General features: G+C 49.6%; 3 protein-coding genes across 3 annotated transcripts; 1 reads left to right on the forward strand and 2 right to left on the reverse strand.

Annotated features, from left to right (window-relative positions):
* Positions 1-17: 17 nt before the first annotated feature.
* On the reverse strand, positions 18-5,115 carry N7537_004027 (uncharacterized protein; the record flags this gene model as incomplete). The annotated part of the gene is made up of 6 exons (XM_056895085.1): positions 18-368; positions 447-829; positions 889-995; positions 1,050-1,438; positions 1,495-1,840; positions 1,898-5,115. 6 exons carry the CDS (start codon positions 5,113-5,115, stop codon positions 18-20), a joined length of 4,794 nt encoding a protein of 1,597 aa, XP_056754833.1.
* Positions 5,116-6,460: 1,345 nt separating this feature from the next.
* On the forward strand, positions 6,461-11,344 carry N7537_004028 (putative Rho guanyl nucleotide exchange factor; the record flags this gene model as incomplete). Its single annotated transcript, XM_056895086.1, has 3 exons — positions 6,461-8,687; positions 8,745-10,723; positions 10,775-11,344. 3 exons carry the CDS (start codon positions 6,461-6,463, stop codon positions 11,342-11,344), a joined length of 4,776 nt encoding a protein of 1,591 aa, XP_056754834.1.
* A 324-nt stretch (positions 11,345-11,668) lies between these two features.
* Positions 11,669-13,857, reverse strand: N7537_004029 (tRNA lysidine(34) synthetase; the record flags this gene model as incomplete). Its single annotated transcript, XM_056895087.1, has 3 exons — positions 11,669-13,392; positions 13,452-13,628; positions 13,704-13,857. The coding sequence occupies 3 exons, from the start codon at positions 13,855-13,857 to the stop codon at positions 11,669-11,671; spliced, it is 2,055 nt and encodes a 684-aa protein (XP_056754835.1).
* Between the last annotated feature and the right edge of the window lie 684 nt (positions 13,858-14,541).

A 14,541-nucleotide genomic window follows, 5' to 3' on the forward strand; every position in this document is an offset into this window, starting at 1 on the left:
AATGGTTCAACACTCCTTTAGGGGGTGCTTTCCTCTGTCTCTTGAGGAATTTGGCTCTCGGCATTCGCCTCCTTTGCTTCTTCGCTGTCCTGGGGGGCAGTATCTTCGCACTTCTGCTCTGTCTCGCTGGGCTTCTCCGTCTCATGGGGCTGCTCTGGGGATGAGACGGTGGAGCCCGGAGACTTTTCGGGCTCGTTGGGGATATCAGGGAAGACTTCCGAGAAGAGATCGGGCAAGAAGCGGCCAAGGCGCTTGCGGGTCTCTACCCAGATTTCCTCCTTGCTTGGGTCTTGGGATGGGGACATGAGGTAGCCTCCATCAGCCATGACTAGGAGGATATTCTTCAAGCTTTCGGGGACTGCTTCTGCCTACAGTATGAGAAGAAGATTGGTTAGATGGGATTGATCTTGATATACTTGAGTCACCGAGTGGAATAATAGACTTACCAGACTATCGCCTTGACCACTGTTCATCATGCGGTCAAGGATGTCCAGGATCCTGAGCCAGAGAGGGAGCATACCAGTCCGGTTGGGAAGCTGGTCAAGGAAGCGCAGGAAGATCTTGCAGACCAACGTTGCGGCTTGGAACCGGGTTTCGCTCATACCAACAGGGTCGGAGTGATAGACCTCTGGCTTCAAAAGAAGTAGGACGAGCGGGAATAGGACTTCGTCGAAGATGCTAGTCCACTCCTTGTCATCGCTTGAGATCAGTTCAGCAGATAGAAGAGATCGCTGCAACGTGGAAATAGCATGGTGGCGGATATCGCGACACGGGTTGATACATTGAGCGGTCAAGGACTGGAAGATAGGCGACCAGTAGGCGGCCCAGGCTAGAAATTCACATATTAGAAACTCGCTGCAATATACATATCAGAGGGTCAGTAGTTACCTTCGTTCTCCTCAAGGTGAGAGTGTTTGATAAGAGCCGGGACTCGTCCAGTCAGATGATAGATCAGGCCAATTGCCTTGACGCCGCGAGTCACAACTTGGTTCTCACTATGGAAGAGAGGTAAGTATCAACACTGGATAGGGTTGGATGGGTGCCCTTACCTCGGCTTAGATTGTTTGACCCCCTTATTACGACGGGCCTGAGCATCCCTGTGTCGTTCTTCGATAGATCCCACACGCCCGGCGCTGACGAAGTCGTTAGCAAGGCTGACTACGAACTCATAGTTGTCGGCCGTGATGATATCGGGCATTGACTCAACAATGCTTTGTAGAAGATCAAAGACAAGAGATGCGACCGCCTCGTGTTGGTGAAGTCTTTGCAAGATTGACCAGAAATCCGGAGAAATTGTGATCTCGTTCCGTAGACGGCCCGTATGAGCAATGCACCTAGAAAGACCCTTGACCGTGGCCACGGCCACGGTTTCCAAGGTATCCTGGTCGAATCCAGAAATAGCGTGCAGTACAACAGGTACTCGCATGAAGTGTTGGTCCTAGAGTGTTATCAGTACAGAAGCACACACGCGACAGGATAAAGGAGAGTACATACATGACTCAGTCGCAAGAGATTTAGGAGGTAAGAAACAACGCGGGACACAGTTAGCGGATGGAGATTCTTCGCATCGCGCACCAGTGTTTGAAGAGTTGTTGCCAGGTTTTCGCCAAGGACCTCCAGGGTCTTTTCGTCACGAAGAGTGAGCACTGTTGCCAGTTCCAGAACAAAAATCATCGAAGGATCGTATTTGGGCTGGTTGGGATCAGCTCTGCTGTTGGCAGTCCTCGACGTTGGTGCCGGGCGTTCGGATTTTACGACGATGACTGCTGGTGCGTTCTCCTCGGGAAGCAGGGAGAGCAAAGCCTCCACGACCATCTCCAATGAAGAGAGGGGAAGAGATCTGTGAGAGAAGTCAGCATCATGACCACAAGTCATTCAATGAAACACCTTTACTAACTTGACATTTGTTAAAATTTCGGATATGGAGCATGCAGTCACACAATCCACTGTGCAGAGTGTGTTGTCGAGTTCTTCGTCCGAAGGCTCAGGAGGGTCGTCTGCCGCATAACTTGAGAGGTAAGATGTAAATGCAGACAAAATTCCCGTGTCGTTGTTGCGTCCATCCCGATCAACCACCTGTGATGGAGGCTGTAGTGGAATTGGAGAAATTTCAAGCTCGGACGTGAGTTTAGCATCAAATGGTGGGATGAGAGAGTTGATGAACAAGTTAGTCAAGATCCGGACAATATGCTCCCAGCCTTCCTTGATAGTTGCCTCGTTTGTTGAGAGAACTCGGAAAAGCACCACAGTTGCCAGTTGTGCTCTGAAGTCTCGGCCAAATTTGACGGCTAGCTCGCTTACCATCACGCTCTTCTGACCTACTTGGACCTCTGTGTTTAGCGCAGTGCTCGGAGGTTTGCTAGTAGCCAAAGTGCTAATCGATGCAAGGGAGAAGACGATACGGTCGAACGCCTCAGTCAAGCCATAGCGAGCAGCGATCTGAGCACACTGGTCGAAACCATTGACCACACGAGAATACACTGCATCATCTGATGCAGACATGAAGACATATGAGAGAGTCGCGATTACTGGTTTCCACGTAGCCGCAAACATTTCGGCATCATACATGTTGGTCTCTCCAACTATGATGTCGCCGGCAGACGAAGACTTCAGCAATAGTTCCTTCCAGGCGTAGTCAAACGCATGCTTGTTTTCGTGTTCATCGGGCAGAATAATTTCGTTGTTCTTAATAGAATCATAGATATCTTCGAGGAATTCCTCCGCAAAGTCTCCACCCCCGTTGACACCCCGCAAGTTCCTTGCGAAGCCAGCGCAAGTCATACGGTTTTGTGACTTTACGTTGCGGTTGTAGAGTTCAGTGTTCAACATGATGATGGCGTAGGTCAAAACGTATAGTGCGTCTTTGTCAGCGATACCATCCGGCTTGACCTTTTCAACGTAATGTTCCGAAAAGGTTGTCACAATACGCTCAATAAGCGGCGATTCGCCAGGCAAACGGAATGAACTGAGTAGTTCCCGAAGGGCTTCAACGGCACTACGCCCCGAGAAGTCAAGAAGATCCACAAATGCCCCCAACAACTCCTCATTGCCACGTTTGGAGATGTACTCTCCGAGAATTTTCTTCGACAAGCGTGTGGTTCCCTTCAAGAAGCGAGCAACCAGAACAGGATTGTTTGCATCCTCAATAACACCATTGCTGACAAGGAAGGCAATTCCCTTCTTAGGGTCCTCATTGAAGATCTGGGCTCCCTTGATAATGAGTTTCTTCGTGTGACGTTGTTTTCTCAAGCTTTCTTGAGAGGGATAGTCTCCTTGTATCGGCTCGTCATCCAGCCGGTCGTGAATGAACTGCACATAGCCTAAAAGAGAATCGAGACATAATGGGGGCACATTGGTAGTACTCCAAGTTGCAGAGTCTGGGAAAGCATTGCGAGATAGCAATCCAATCATATCCTCGCACAGATCTGCTCGGTCCACATCACAATCATAGTTGACGAAAAGCTCAACCATAAAGCTAGGTATGCGTGACAACATGCCAATGCTCTCTACCATTGCCTCTCGGGCTTCGGGCCTTCTCGTTCCACCTTCGAGGCCCAATTTCTGTCGATCTTTAACAGGAACAGGTGTGGATCTTCCACTATTGGCCTGCGAAGCGGGTTGTTTTACCAACTTCGGTGATTGTGGAATGCCTTCGTAGAGCGATGGGTCGATGCCAGGTTCTCGCGGTATTTCCACGCGAGGGTGCAAGCAGGCCACTAAATAGGAAATATAGAGTTCCTGTTGTAATTTCAACACCGGCCTGCAAGTCGATAACAACGTGCCGGCTACTCTCAACGAGCCAGTCAGGATAGCTATATGTTCCGACCTGACTAGCTGGAAAAGGTATCGACAAAGGTCGTCCTTGGCCAGGGCAGCCAGACTGGGATGCCGAGCAATGGAGGGACCTGCTACCTCCAAGGCAACATCAATAATCCGGAGTGCCATAACACGCATGGCATCAGTATGTTGCCGGTTATGAGGGTCCAACAGGTCGATCAAAACACGGAATAATTCTTTGATGGATGGTAAAGAATAGGGTTGAAGCTCGGTTTCAGCGTCGTCGTGCGGGCTTGGCGGTGCAGCTGCAGCTGCGCTGCCATTTCCTGCCTGCTCGGGTGATCCTTCTCGACTGGTACTGTGCCGTTCTGCGGCCGCTGTGTCTGCGCTGATGGCTGACAAGTGCTGCGATGTGACGGTGTCTCCGTTGACCGACGGGTCCATCTTTAGACGAGACGGTGGGTCCTTTTTTGTATCTTCACCCGCAAATGGATCCGGTCCTACGGGCATTTCTTGATCGAGATGCGACAGACGCATGAAGATCACCTGGCACATTTTGACCATTGCCATTTCGGCGGATCTCCGCAATACCTCTGACAGACGACCCTGGCAGCACATGCTCAAACCAGTCTCCATCATCTCGCAGACACTCTCGTCGCCCAAAAGTTCGCCTTCGGGTCGTGAAAGTATGCCCTCCATCAACTTCAGAATCCTCAACAGCACTATCTCGTCCGCTGACGAGTCGCTGGCTTCGAATCGGCAGTGTGTAATGGCGGCTGAGAGTAGCTGCATCGCGATCGGGAGCCGTGGGGAATTTGGGTTGATAATATTGTAAGAGAGGAACTTGGTAATGGAGACCAAGGCGATAGAGGTAATTGCGGCGGAGGTCGAAGAAGAGCGAACGACCTGTAAGAAGGGATGAAGTAAAGCTGGGGTATCAAAAGTTCGGATGTCTTTGCAATCTTTCAGATCACTCCGCAGTCGTGTAAAAGCCGATATCAATGGGTTGTCCTGCATGCTCTTCCCCTTCTTCCCTCGCAGACCCCACCGATTGGCTAGAACATGATCTTCATCGGGACGAGGTGTCGATTGACCAGTTCTGCGTGGATTTGGGCTCGGGGGAGCAGAGTTATCCCGCTCATAAACACGAGAGGCTCCATTGCCGCCCAAGATGGCGGAAACCGAGGAGTGAGCCCAGCGGGCATGCTTGCGCATGGATGAGGTGACGGTGATACATTCAGTGGTCACCAAAGCCACCGGGTCGATGGCAATTGGAAGTGAGGACGAGTCCATGGTGGGATCGAGCATCGCAGAAGATGCTCGCTGTTGTGACACCATTTTGGATGTTGGAACGAAACAGCTGGTCTCTTGATCATCATACTGCTGCTTGCCTTATCGAGCTTAGCGTCTTCCCCGCCCACTCACCGCCTATGACAGGGGCTGTACTGCACATTACCAACACATGTGTATTAAACTGATTGGATTGGATCAGAATCCGTCCCGCTGAGGCTATCGAGTACCATCTGGTATTGGATCGCATCCATGGATCCATAATGTTTGATTTCGCCTTTGTTGACATCCTTCCATGCTAGTTCAACACCAGATGCCAATATAGTCAGATAATCAGACGATAGGAAGTCCGAATGGGAGGTAAAAAGGCAATAAGAAGCTCTAGGCACATCATGTATGCATGAATTAATCAAAATATTAACGCGGCGATCATCGATATAGTGGCTGATATATTTTCCGAGTAAACAAAGGTGGAATTTTCGAATTGACGACAGATATTATTTACAAAGCAACTTCTGTTGAACTGTCCAAGACATAATGGCATTGTGCGTCAGACATATGTAGCATTTTTATCTCTATATACTTATCATGAAACATGGTCATATACATAGCTCTAGCATGAAGCGCGTGTACAAAATTTGAAACTATAGAGAGCAACAAGATGCGATGAACCCCATATATTCAGCGAATCATGCAGATGTGACCTGTCACACTTGTCCTTGCAGCTGTTGGGGATCGCAACGATAGCAACGGTGTTGATAGCGTTGGCCGGACAAAACATAGTAGAGTAAACATTAAAAACAAGAGAGTAGGACATTTCAAAGTAGAGAATATAATTCCTACAACCTAGGAAACCAGGGTGTGCTGGACATATTCAAGTCATTCTTTTATCTTTTATTTTTATTTACTATTCTTAGTGTTAGGCGCTAATACCCGCTCTTCTATCGGGCTATCGCGATATCAACCCACCGCTTCTCTGTCCCCGCCTCAAAACAAACGCCTCCCCTCAATCTTACACTTCCTTTTACTTACCTTTTGGGGATTTATCTTTCTTTTCTTTTTTGCACTGCACGTGTCTGCTCCCTGAATCTATGAATTGAGTGAATATCTTCTGCTTCTATGGAGGGGAGCGCGAATGTCGCAATCGCTTCATCAACAACAGGATAACACATCCTACATGCGATCTTCAACTGTCTTTCACTCAGCCTAGGAAAATTCCTCTCATTCAACTTCAAATACTGCGCTCTTGTTTCCTGTCACTCGCTACCTTGCTACTGCATCGCTCCTTCTACGCCAAACCCCGGCGCATTTCATTTGTTTATCGCGCACGATAGCGCTTGCTTAACAGCTCCTCGCATTCCGCACTTGCACTGCAAGTGCTCCACCATTCGTTATGGCGACCATCGCACCTCCCCCCGCAGCCCCTACACTGGCAGACCTGCCCCTCGAACATCTTAGTCTCTATCATGTTGTCGACTCGTGCTTATCGTCCATCTTCGTCTTCTATGGTGCCGTTTCCACCGCCAACGCCACTGTGAGCAGTTCCCGCATCCAGGCCCATATATTCACACCCGCCGGGTTTCAAAGTTACCCTCGAATTACGGTGTCCCCAGCCGCCCCCGTGTATGCTGCAGTCAACCACCTACCCCGCGAAAAACAAGGAGATGAGGTGTGTCGCGGACTTGCCGTCAGCATGCTGAGGTATTTTGCCGAGCTGTCTGAACCGGTTAAGCACCGTCTGACTGGGGTGGCTCGGTCTGGAAGACCGGGAGGAAAGGCCCCCAAGATGTTCGATGAGATGCATGCTGCAGATCTGGCCAACCGTATGGCAAAAGTGGATGATTCATTGGAGATTATTCAGGATATTCGGAGTGCATATCGAGAACGTAAGGTGCCATGGATTGACATCGATGTGGTTCTTCCTACGGGTACTATACAGCCATTCCACCGACGAGAGAGTGCGGGATCAGACCTTGAGGGGAGTCAGAATCCCCAGTATGGACCATACACACCCCTGATAGAGGCATTGGGAGATCCTATGTTTTTGCCAACATCTCGACTGAAGCGTGCGCCATCTCAGCCGACCAATGTCAGCAAATCGCGGTTGTTCGCAAGGAGCCAGAAAGAAGCCCTTCGTCTCACCATGTGTGAGCTTGTGGATACCGAAGAAAGATATGTCACCAAACTGTATTCTCTTGTCCATGAAGTGGCCGACGAATTTCGGCAAAAGGCTGTGGGTAGAGGACCATCCAGTAGCAGCCCCGACGAGGCCGCTTTAGCGGCATTATTCCCACCGTGTTTGAATGAAATCCTGGAAGTCAACCTGGGCTTCCTCGATGTCATTCGACAAGTGCTTGACGAAACCGAGAAAGATGCCATCGCAGATATTGGTCAGGACACAGAGCTCCCTTCCAATCATCGGAGTTTGCCCAGAGATAGATCGGATCCGCTTGGGGCTCTGGCATTCGCAAAGGCCCTCTTTGAATGGCTACCGCAATTCTCACAGCCATACGGAGAGTACATGCGAGCACATACAGGTTTTACACAAACTCTGAATCTGTTCATGAAAGATAAGAATTCTAGCTTTTCGAAGAGAGTATATGAGACGGGGGAGCAGAGACTGCGCTCTTTGTTGATGGAACCCGTTCAGCGACTCCCTCGATACAGTTTGCTGATTGACACCATGACTAGCAATCTGCCATTAGTCCATCCTGCCGTGCGAACCCTGCTGAAAGCAAGAGATGTTGTGAAGGATATCTGTGCGCTAGAGAATAATTCCCCATCGAGCCACGCTCAAAGCCTTCAACGCCTGAAAGAGCTAGTTAACGGATGGCCAGCAAAGACATTCCCTGAAGGTCGGCTGATTACCGCAGTCGACTTCAATGAGATCACCCTTCCCTACAATCTGGACACCCAGCCATCTGGAAACAGCACGGGGATCATGCTTCTTTATAAGAACTGCCTGGTCCTTCTAGCAAAGCCAGCCGAAAGCCGGTCCATGGCCCGTGGTGTACTGGCTGATATCGACAATGCGGCCGCTGCAACCAGTGATATGTCCACGTCTTTACCGCCAGCGGAACTCCAGGTTGTGCAGGTACTGGACTTTCATACTGTGCGTTGTATGCAATCTGCATGTGGTCGAATTTTGTTTGTTGTGCCAATTTCAGCCAAGCCCATGACAGATGAAACAAGTCTTGGAGCCGACCTGCTTGCACTGGAATTGGCTGGGACATATGAAGGAAGAGCCAATCGACTGATTGAAGAAATATCCAAAGCGAAGATTGAGGGTCGATTCCCCGAGAGTGAAAGAGAAGGAGGCAAGTGGACACTCCGAAGCCCTCCCACCGGAGCGGCGAGTAACGTGGGAATACTGGCCTGTGTGTGCGAGGATGGTGAAAGCGCTGCGATCAATCAGATTCAGTCATCCCCCATACGGGTTGTGTTTGATGCATCCAAGGCGGCTTGTGGTCAAATGTTGAGAGATTCCAATCTTGAGGTCATCGTATCAATCTCTCCTCCCAATGGAGATCAATACAGACTAGACATTGACTCAGTGGTTGGATCTGGGTCTATGGATTTGATCACGGTGGACACCTTCATTCCCACTCTGTCACGACGTCGTAAGTGACTCTCCCGTGACAATTATATTTTCTTGACACTAACATTTTGAAACAAAGTTCAATATCTGCTCTCGCCTCTACATAGCCCTCGAAACCCGGTATTGACGAACCCATTTGTTCATTCCAATTTTGAAATCCTTCGGTATATCGCCAGCAGCTTAATCACCCAAGTCAAGTCTTCGCGGGGCTTCCGGCCACCTTCGCCGACCAAACTGATCTCAAACCTGTTGGGGAGTAGCCGTGATAACGTGCCCACTCACAAAGGGCCAGGATCGGCCACTCTTGCCGGTGAATTCCCAAAAATGCCCCCGCCAAGAGGCACCCTGTCGAGATCAAACACTTTGCCTTCGACATTCCCCGGGAAAGATAAAGAGAAGGACAAGGAGAAGGAGAAAGAGGAAACTGGGAGCAAAATATCAGTTGTTGGTTCATCTGCCTCCAAGGGATTGGATACTCAGTTCGGGTTGCTGGAACAAACATTTGCAGCCTATGTAATTTCTCTGCAGTCTCGGAGTGGAAATATCCTGGGCCGAATGCTTCGGGTCAGAGATAATGTTGATCGTGCGCCAGTCAATGAGCTCTACAACGTTTTGCTGGAAGACCCAAGCAGAATCCAAGCTGCCGCTGAAGTACCAGTTGATACGCTTTTCGTCGCATTTGAAACGTTTCTGGCGAACGCTTGGAGAAGAAGCATGGGCCCTATCTTGAGCTCCTCTTCTCTGAAATGGATTCAGAGCCAGTTTGACACTATGATACCACGAGATTTCGATGAGCAATTCCGGAAATTCGTGACAGATATGAGCCCGCAAAATAGACGAGCTCTAGCTGCTATCATTCGACTACTTGCTGAGCTACTCGATGCATCTGGAAATGACGGAGATCGCGGTGCTTTGACGATGGCATTTGCCGAAGTACTCACAGAAGACGGGGATCCCAGCCACCATGTCTCACTTTTAGATCGACTGGTCGAAGATTTTGACAACCTGTTTGAAGAATTTATTCCTGGAGGTACCTCAGTGGAAGGAACACTAACCTGCGATCAATCGAAATCTCATACCAATGCCGGTTCAGTCGGTTCGAATTCTTCCTCTTTCCGGAAACGCTTTGGCTTTGGTATTCACAGGGACACCTCGAAAAATGAAGGCGAAGGCAAAGTTGCAGCGATTTTAAGGACATTGAGCAAGAAGCAAAGCCCGGCCGGCTCAGAGCCCAATACACCCAAGGGGTCTCTGATGCGATCGAAGTCGACTGACGTGGACGCTCGTCTGGGGTTCCTTCGCCCTACATCTCGCGATCGTCCTACGTCCCGTGATCGACCTACATCTCGCGATCGCCCTACATCCCGTGATCGTCCGTACCGTCCGTACGGGTTCGCATCTGAGGAGCAAATCTCGAGGCCGGGCACCGGGTACGAAAACCCGCCTTCTTTATCTTCTTTCCGAGGCTTCTCTGAAGATGTCGCACCAAGGACTCGCAGAAAAAGAAGGAGCTCTCTTTCGGACTTACGACCACCCACATCATCCTCCGATGCATCTAGTATCTCTCCGACTCAACAACTCCGCCCGACGACCCCTTCCAGCCACCCGCGAGGGGAGGTAGTAACGCCCACCAAGAAGTCTAGACCCCAGAGCAGTTACATACCGACATCGCCTATGCGCGGTCAGTCACCAATGCGTGGTCAATCACCAATGCGTGGTCAATCACCAATGCGTTCTAAGCCACCAGCGAAATCCGGTTCACCGACGCGACTAGGATCACCCATCCGCCGTCTGTCGCCGCCCCGTCCCTCTACGCCGAGCCGGAAGGAGAACATCGATCCCAGGACTCCACAGACGGAGCGTACAACTAAGTCCAGGGGCAGTGTATCAGAATCGCCAACGGAGGAGTCAAGGAGGAGATCCCACACGTCAGGCATTCCTCAGCGGACTCCGGGCCTTCGGGAGCGGCCAACCGTCAACGGTTCTGATACTAAGCGGCCACAATCTTCATCTTCCTTGCAGAGACCGCAGAAACCGCGGATGCAAAGCCCACAAAAGGTTGGTCACCTCTTATTTGTCTCGATTATGACTTCACTGACATTCCATTAGTTACGCGATCGTGTTCAACTAGAAAAGAAGACCCAAAAATCCACTCAATTGGGTCTGAAAGATGAGCTCACAGAGCTTGGTAACGAATTGCGTTCTCTGAAACTTACGCCACCAAGGCAATCCAATGCAATGAACTTGGAGTTTGATTTTGACCGTGCAGACACCAATCCATATTCTGGTACTACCGCATCCCTTGAAGCTCGCATGCGCAATCTTGAAGCCAGATTTGACACGCTTACCGGGGAATACAATGGCCGCACAAGCGCTCTCGAGCGAGACCTGGAGTCGTCCTTGATTCTTAGCGAGAAGCGCGTAAAAAAATTAGACGAGCTTTATCGCGAGGCAAGCGCCGAGAACGAGGCTCTCTATGATCGGTTTAATACCGAGCTCAGCAAGATTGCAAAGGATGTCCGATCGGGCCACGCAGAAGATGCCTTGAAATCTCAACTGACAAGTGCTCTGGACGAGATCGGTCGAGTAAAGAAAGAAAACTTTCGCTTGAAGCGAGAAGTTGGAGGTCTTCGAGCCCAGTCAGCTGCCGCTGCACTGCTCAAGGCCAGCGAGCAGTGACCGAATATACAGTATCGAGGGCTTGTCCCATCATACATTCCTTTCCCACACATCTGGGCATCTTACTCAACCTGACGCCTGTCACAATTATCTTTTCCTTTCACCTTGTATTTTGATACCGCACGAGCCTCTTCTACTTTCCTTTGAACACCCATTCATATGCATACATATCATGAGTCTTTCTAACTTGTATTCATTCCTATTTCTTGTCACCCTTCATACTGGCCTATCCGCACTGATAGCCATTGACCATGCATGCATAGCTCAGGAGATCAAGTTCCTACAGGGCTTGCTTTTTTGTTTGTCTAGATGTTGTCATGTACACTAAGCCTCTTCGGTATCTTTACCCACTGGCCAGCCCATCAGGCGTAGTGCCTCAGTGTCGATCATTTTGTACATCCACTGCCATTTCAGTTTCCACCGACATCGTAGATGTACCAATTCCACCTCGCCGAGAGAAGGATACTTAGTTGAATGACCAGATAGCCGATAGTCCAAAGTCGGCAATGCCAGCTGTTGCCAAACCTTCTGACCCAGAGGTTTTCCTGGCTTAGACACAATGCCTTCCCTTGATATCACAGGTAGAGTGAAACGCAGCTGAGCAGGCGCTTCAGCAGACAAGACGGCTTTGAGGTGCTCAAAAGTCCCGGGCATTTTCTGTTCAGCAGCAGAATCCTTATTCGTTCGCCCCTGCGGCCTTGAATTAACCGCATCTTTGCGTATCCGTTCAATATCGAATTTATGGAACGGACGTATTGTAAGAGGAAGACTTATCACCAGTTCACTCGGATCACGGTCGAGCGGAACGAGACGAAGTCGCATCCAGTACCGGTTATCCCACAAAACCCACGGAGTAAAACTGCCACTAGGCGAGACATTGATTTGCGTCACGGGATCACGATTTTTCATGAATGGTTGCCGGGATAATAACCAGATATTATCACCCCCAAGACGAGGATCTTGGGATTTTCCAGGCGTCGAGGCTTCATTCGCGAGACGCTGGAACAGAACACCCGCTACCGTGAAGGCTTTCCTTCTTTTCTGGTCATCGGATGTGGCGCTTGCGTCATGAGATTCATTTTGACCAGGGAACACATTGGAAACTAGTGACTCATAGCTGCGTAGCGAGAAATGGCTATCGGGGAATGGAGAGACTAGTTCTGTGATGCGGCGGAGAGCGATGGTCTGGATCTGTCGGGTTCGAGATGCTGATAATGTTGCCAGTTGGGGGTCCATAGATGCTGGGCTTACGTCTAGGAATTGAATGACCGCTGACCCTGTCTTGGGGTTGAAATCTAGGATTCGACATTGGGATGAGAGGAGGTAGTTGGAAAGCTCGTTCGATTTTTGAAGGAGATCTTGGCTTGAACGGATTAGGGAGAGGATGGATTGTGATTCCAATGCACGGGGTAGGGATTTTGAGGTGCGAAGGCTGCGGATGGCGTTCCGAGGAGTGAGGGTTGGGTCGAAGTTTGTTGGGTCGGAGACGTAGGGGACATTGTTTTTGTGGCATGTCTCCAGAAGACTTGTTTTGGTGAAGGAGAGTAGAGGTCGACAGATGAATATGCCGGGGCTTGCCATGTTTACATGGGATGTGAGATTAGAGTAGATTTTATCTGCCCTAGCGTTGGGGTCAGGAAGAGTGATGAACCCATGCTTCTGGTTATCGAATCGAACTTTGAGTTGCGGTTTTGTTGGTGATTTTGTGGGGATTGATGTAGTTGACCAGCTCTCAGAAGCCCCGAAGAGACCATGGCATTCGGGGATTCGAGCAACTTCGGGGATGCCGCCAAGGCCTAAACCGTTTGCCCCAGCGGAGAGCCGCCAAATGGTGGTTTCAACGTTGTCGTCTTGATGATGACCTAAAAGCAACGTTTCAAGTTTGAATTTATGACAAGCTATGCCGAGGGCTTGGAAACGGAGTCGTCGAGCATGTGTCTCAAAGGCGGACGGTAGGGGACTTGATGCTCCAGACTTTGGCGAAGCCAATTGATTCTGACTTGAAGTAATTTCTGACCAGTCCAAACTGAGGATCTGGGTACTTATGTCTGTTTAAGAATAGTCAAATAACCTTCTAAGGATATAAATATTCCGACTTGGAACGTACCCATATCACGAAGCCAGCCAGCAACCTTTTGTGCCTCAATAGTGCTTTCAGGACGGGCACGATGATCTACCACAAAAGCTGTGACAGAAATGGCTCCAGCAACATCAGAAGAGCGTTCTAGTTGCTTGCATAGGTATGCCAGAGCCATGGAGTCAGCGCCGCCACTAACGGCGATTCCTACCAATTCACGCGTCAGCTATAAGCTCTTGAGATACAAGCAATCAGTGTAATGTTTCAAATTTCAAAGCTTACCAAATCTCCGTGGAAGCTGCAGAGTATCATTATCACCGGGTTTCTTTCCATATTTGGTGCTGCCATAATTGACGCGAGCTCGTCGTGATCCGGACCATGCTTGCTGGAAACAACGCTGGAACAGGAATGGCGAGATTGATATATTCCCGGCCATATCTATTCTCCCTGGAAGCAAACATAGGCTCGAAAATTCAACATAATCATCGGCCTATAGATTACTTCACGCGCAGGAGAACCTCGGGGTGATATCGTCGGCTCGGCCAATCAATTTTCCCGAGAACGTGACCAAATGGCCTTCATGCGAATACGTCCCCGTGATTCTATCGATTATTATTTTGAATAATCAGGAGTCATTTTTGGGATATTTGAGAGGAAATACGTCAGTGCTCTAAAGTTGGCAGTAGTGTAAGTGGTGGTTGCTGAGTTCCATATGTAGCTCGCGTGATTATATACATTGACTGTCTGCATATCAAAAGGTTATACATGAAAAGTCGTTTTGTGAATTTTAAGCCATTTTCGCCTATACTTTAGCTAGAACACCAATAAGGGGGGAAATGTCAAAGATAAAGACTACCAAAAAAGAGGTCTCAAGGCCGCATAAGTGGCTGACTATGTGATTTATATCTCTAGATCTCAGAGCAATTAGGAAAAGCAGCCAGGTAAGCGCCCTCGACTTCCCGCCCCATACCTCCAACACCCTCAAAAATCACATCGGATTTCAGAGATCTGCCAAGAATTTCCACCCCATGTCGCAGCTCCTCCCCCAATCTCTCAGCATCAGCAATCTCCGACGCAGGAGTAGGGTTATTAAGCAGGTGGTAACAGTCTGCAAGTCGAT

The sequence above is a fragment of the Penicillium hordei genome (assembly GCF_028827395.1).
Source record: "Penicillium hordei strain IBT 12815 chromosome Unknown utg000002l_segment0_segment0, whole genome shotgun sequence".
In the NCBI taxonomy this organism is placed as follows: domain Eukaryota; kingdom Fungi; phylum Ascomycota; class Eurotiomycetes; order Eurotiales; family Aspergillaceae; genus Penicillium; species Penicillium hordei.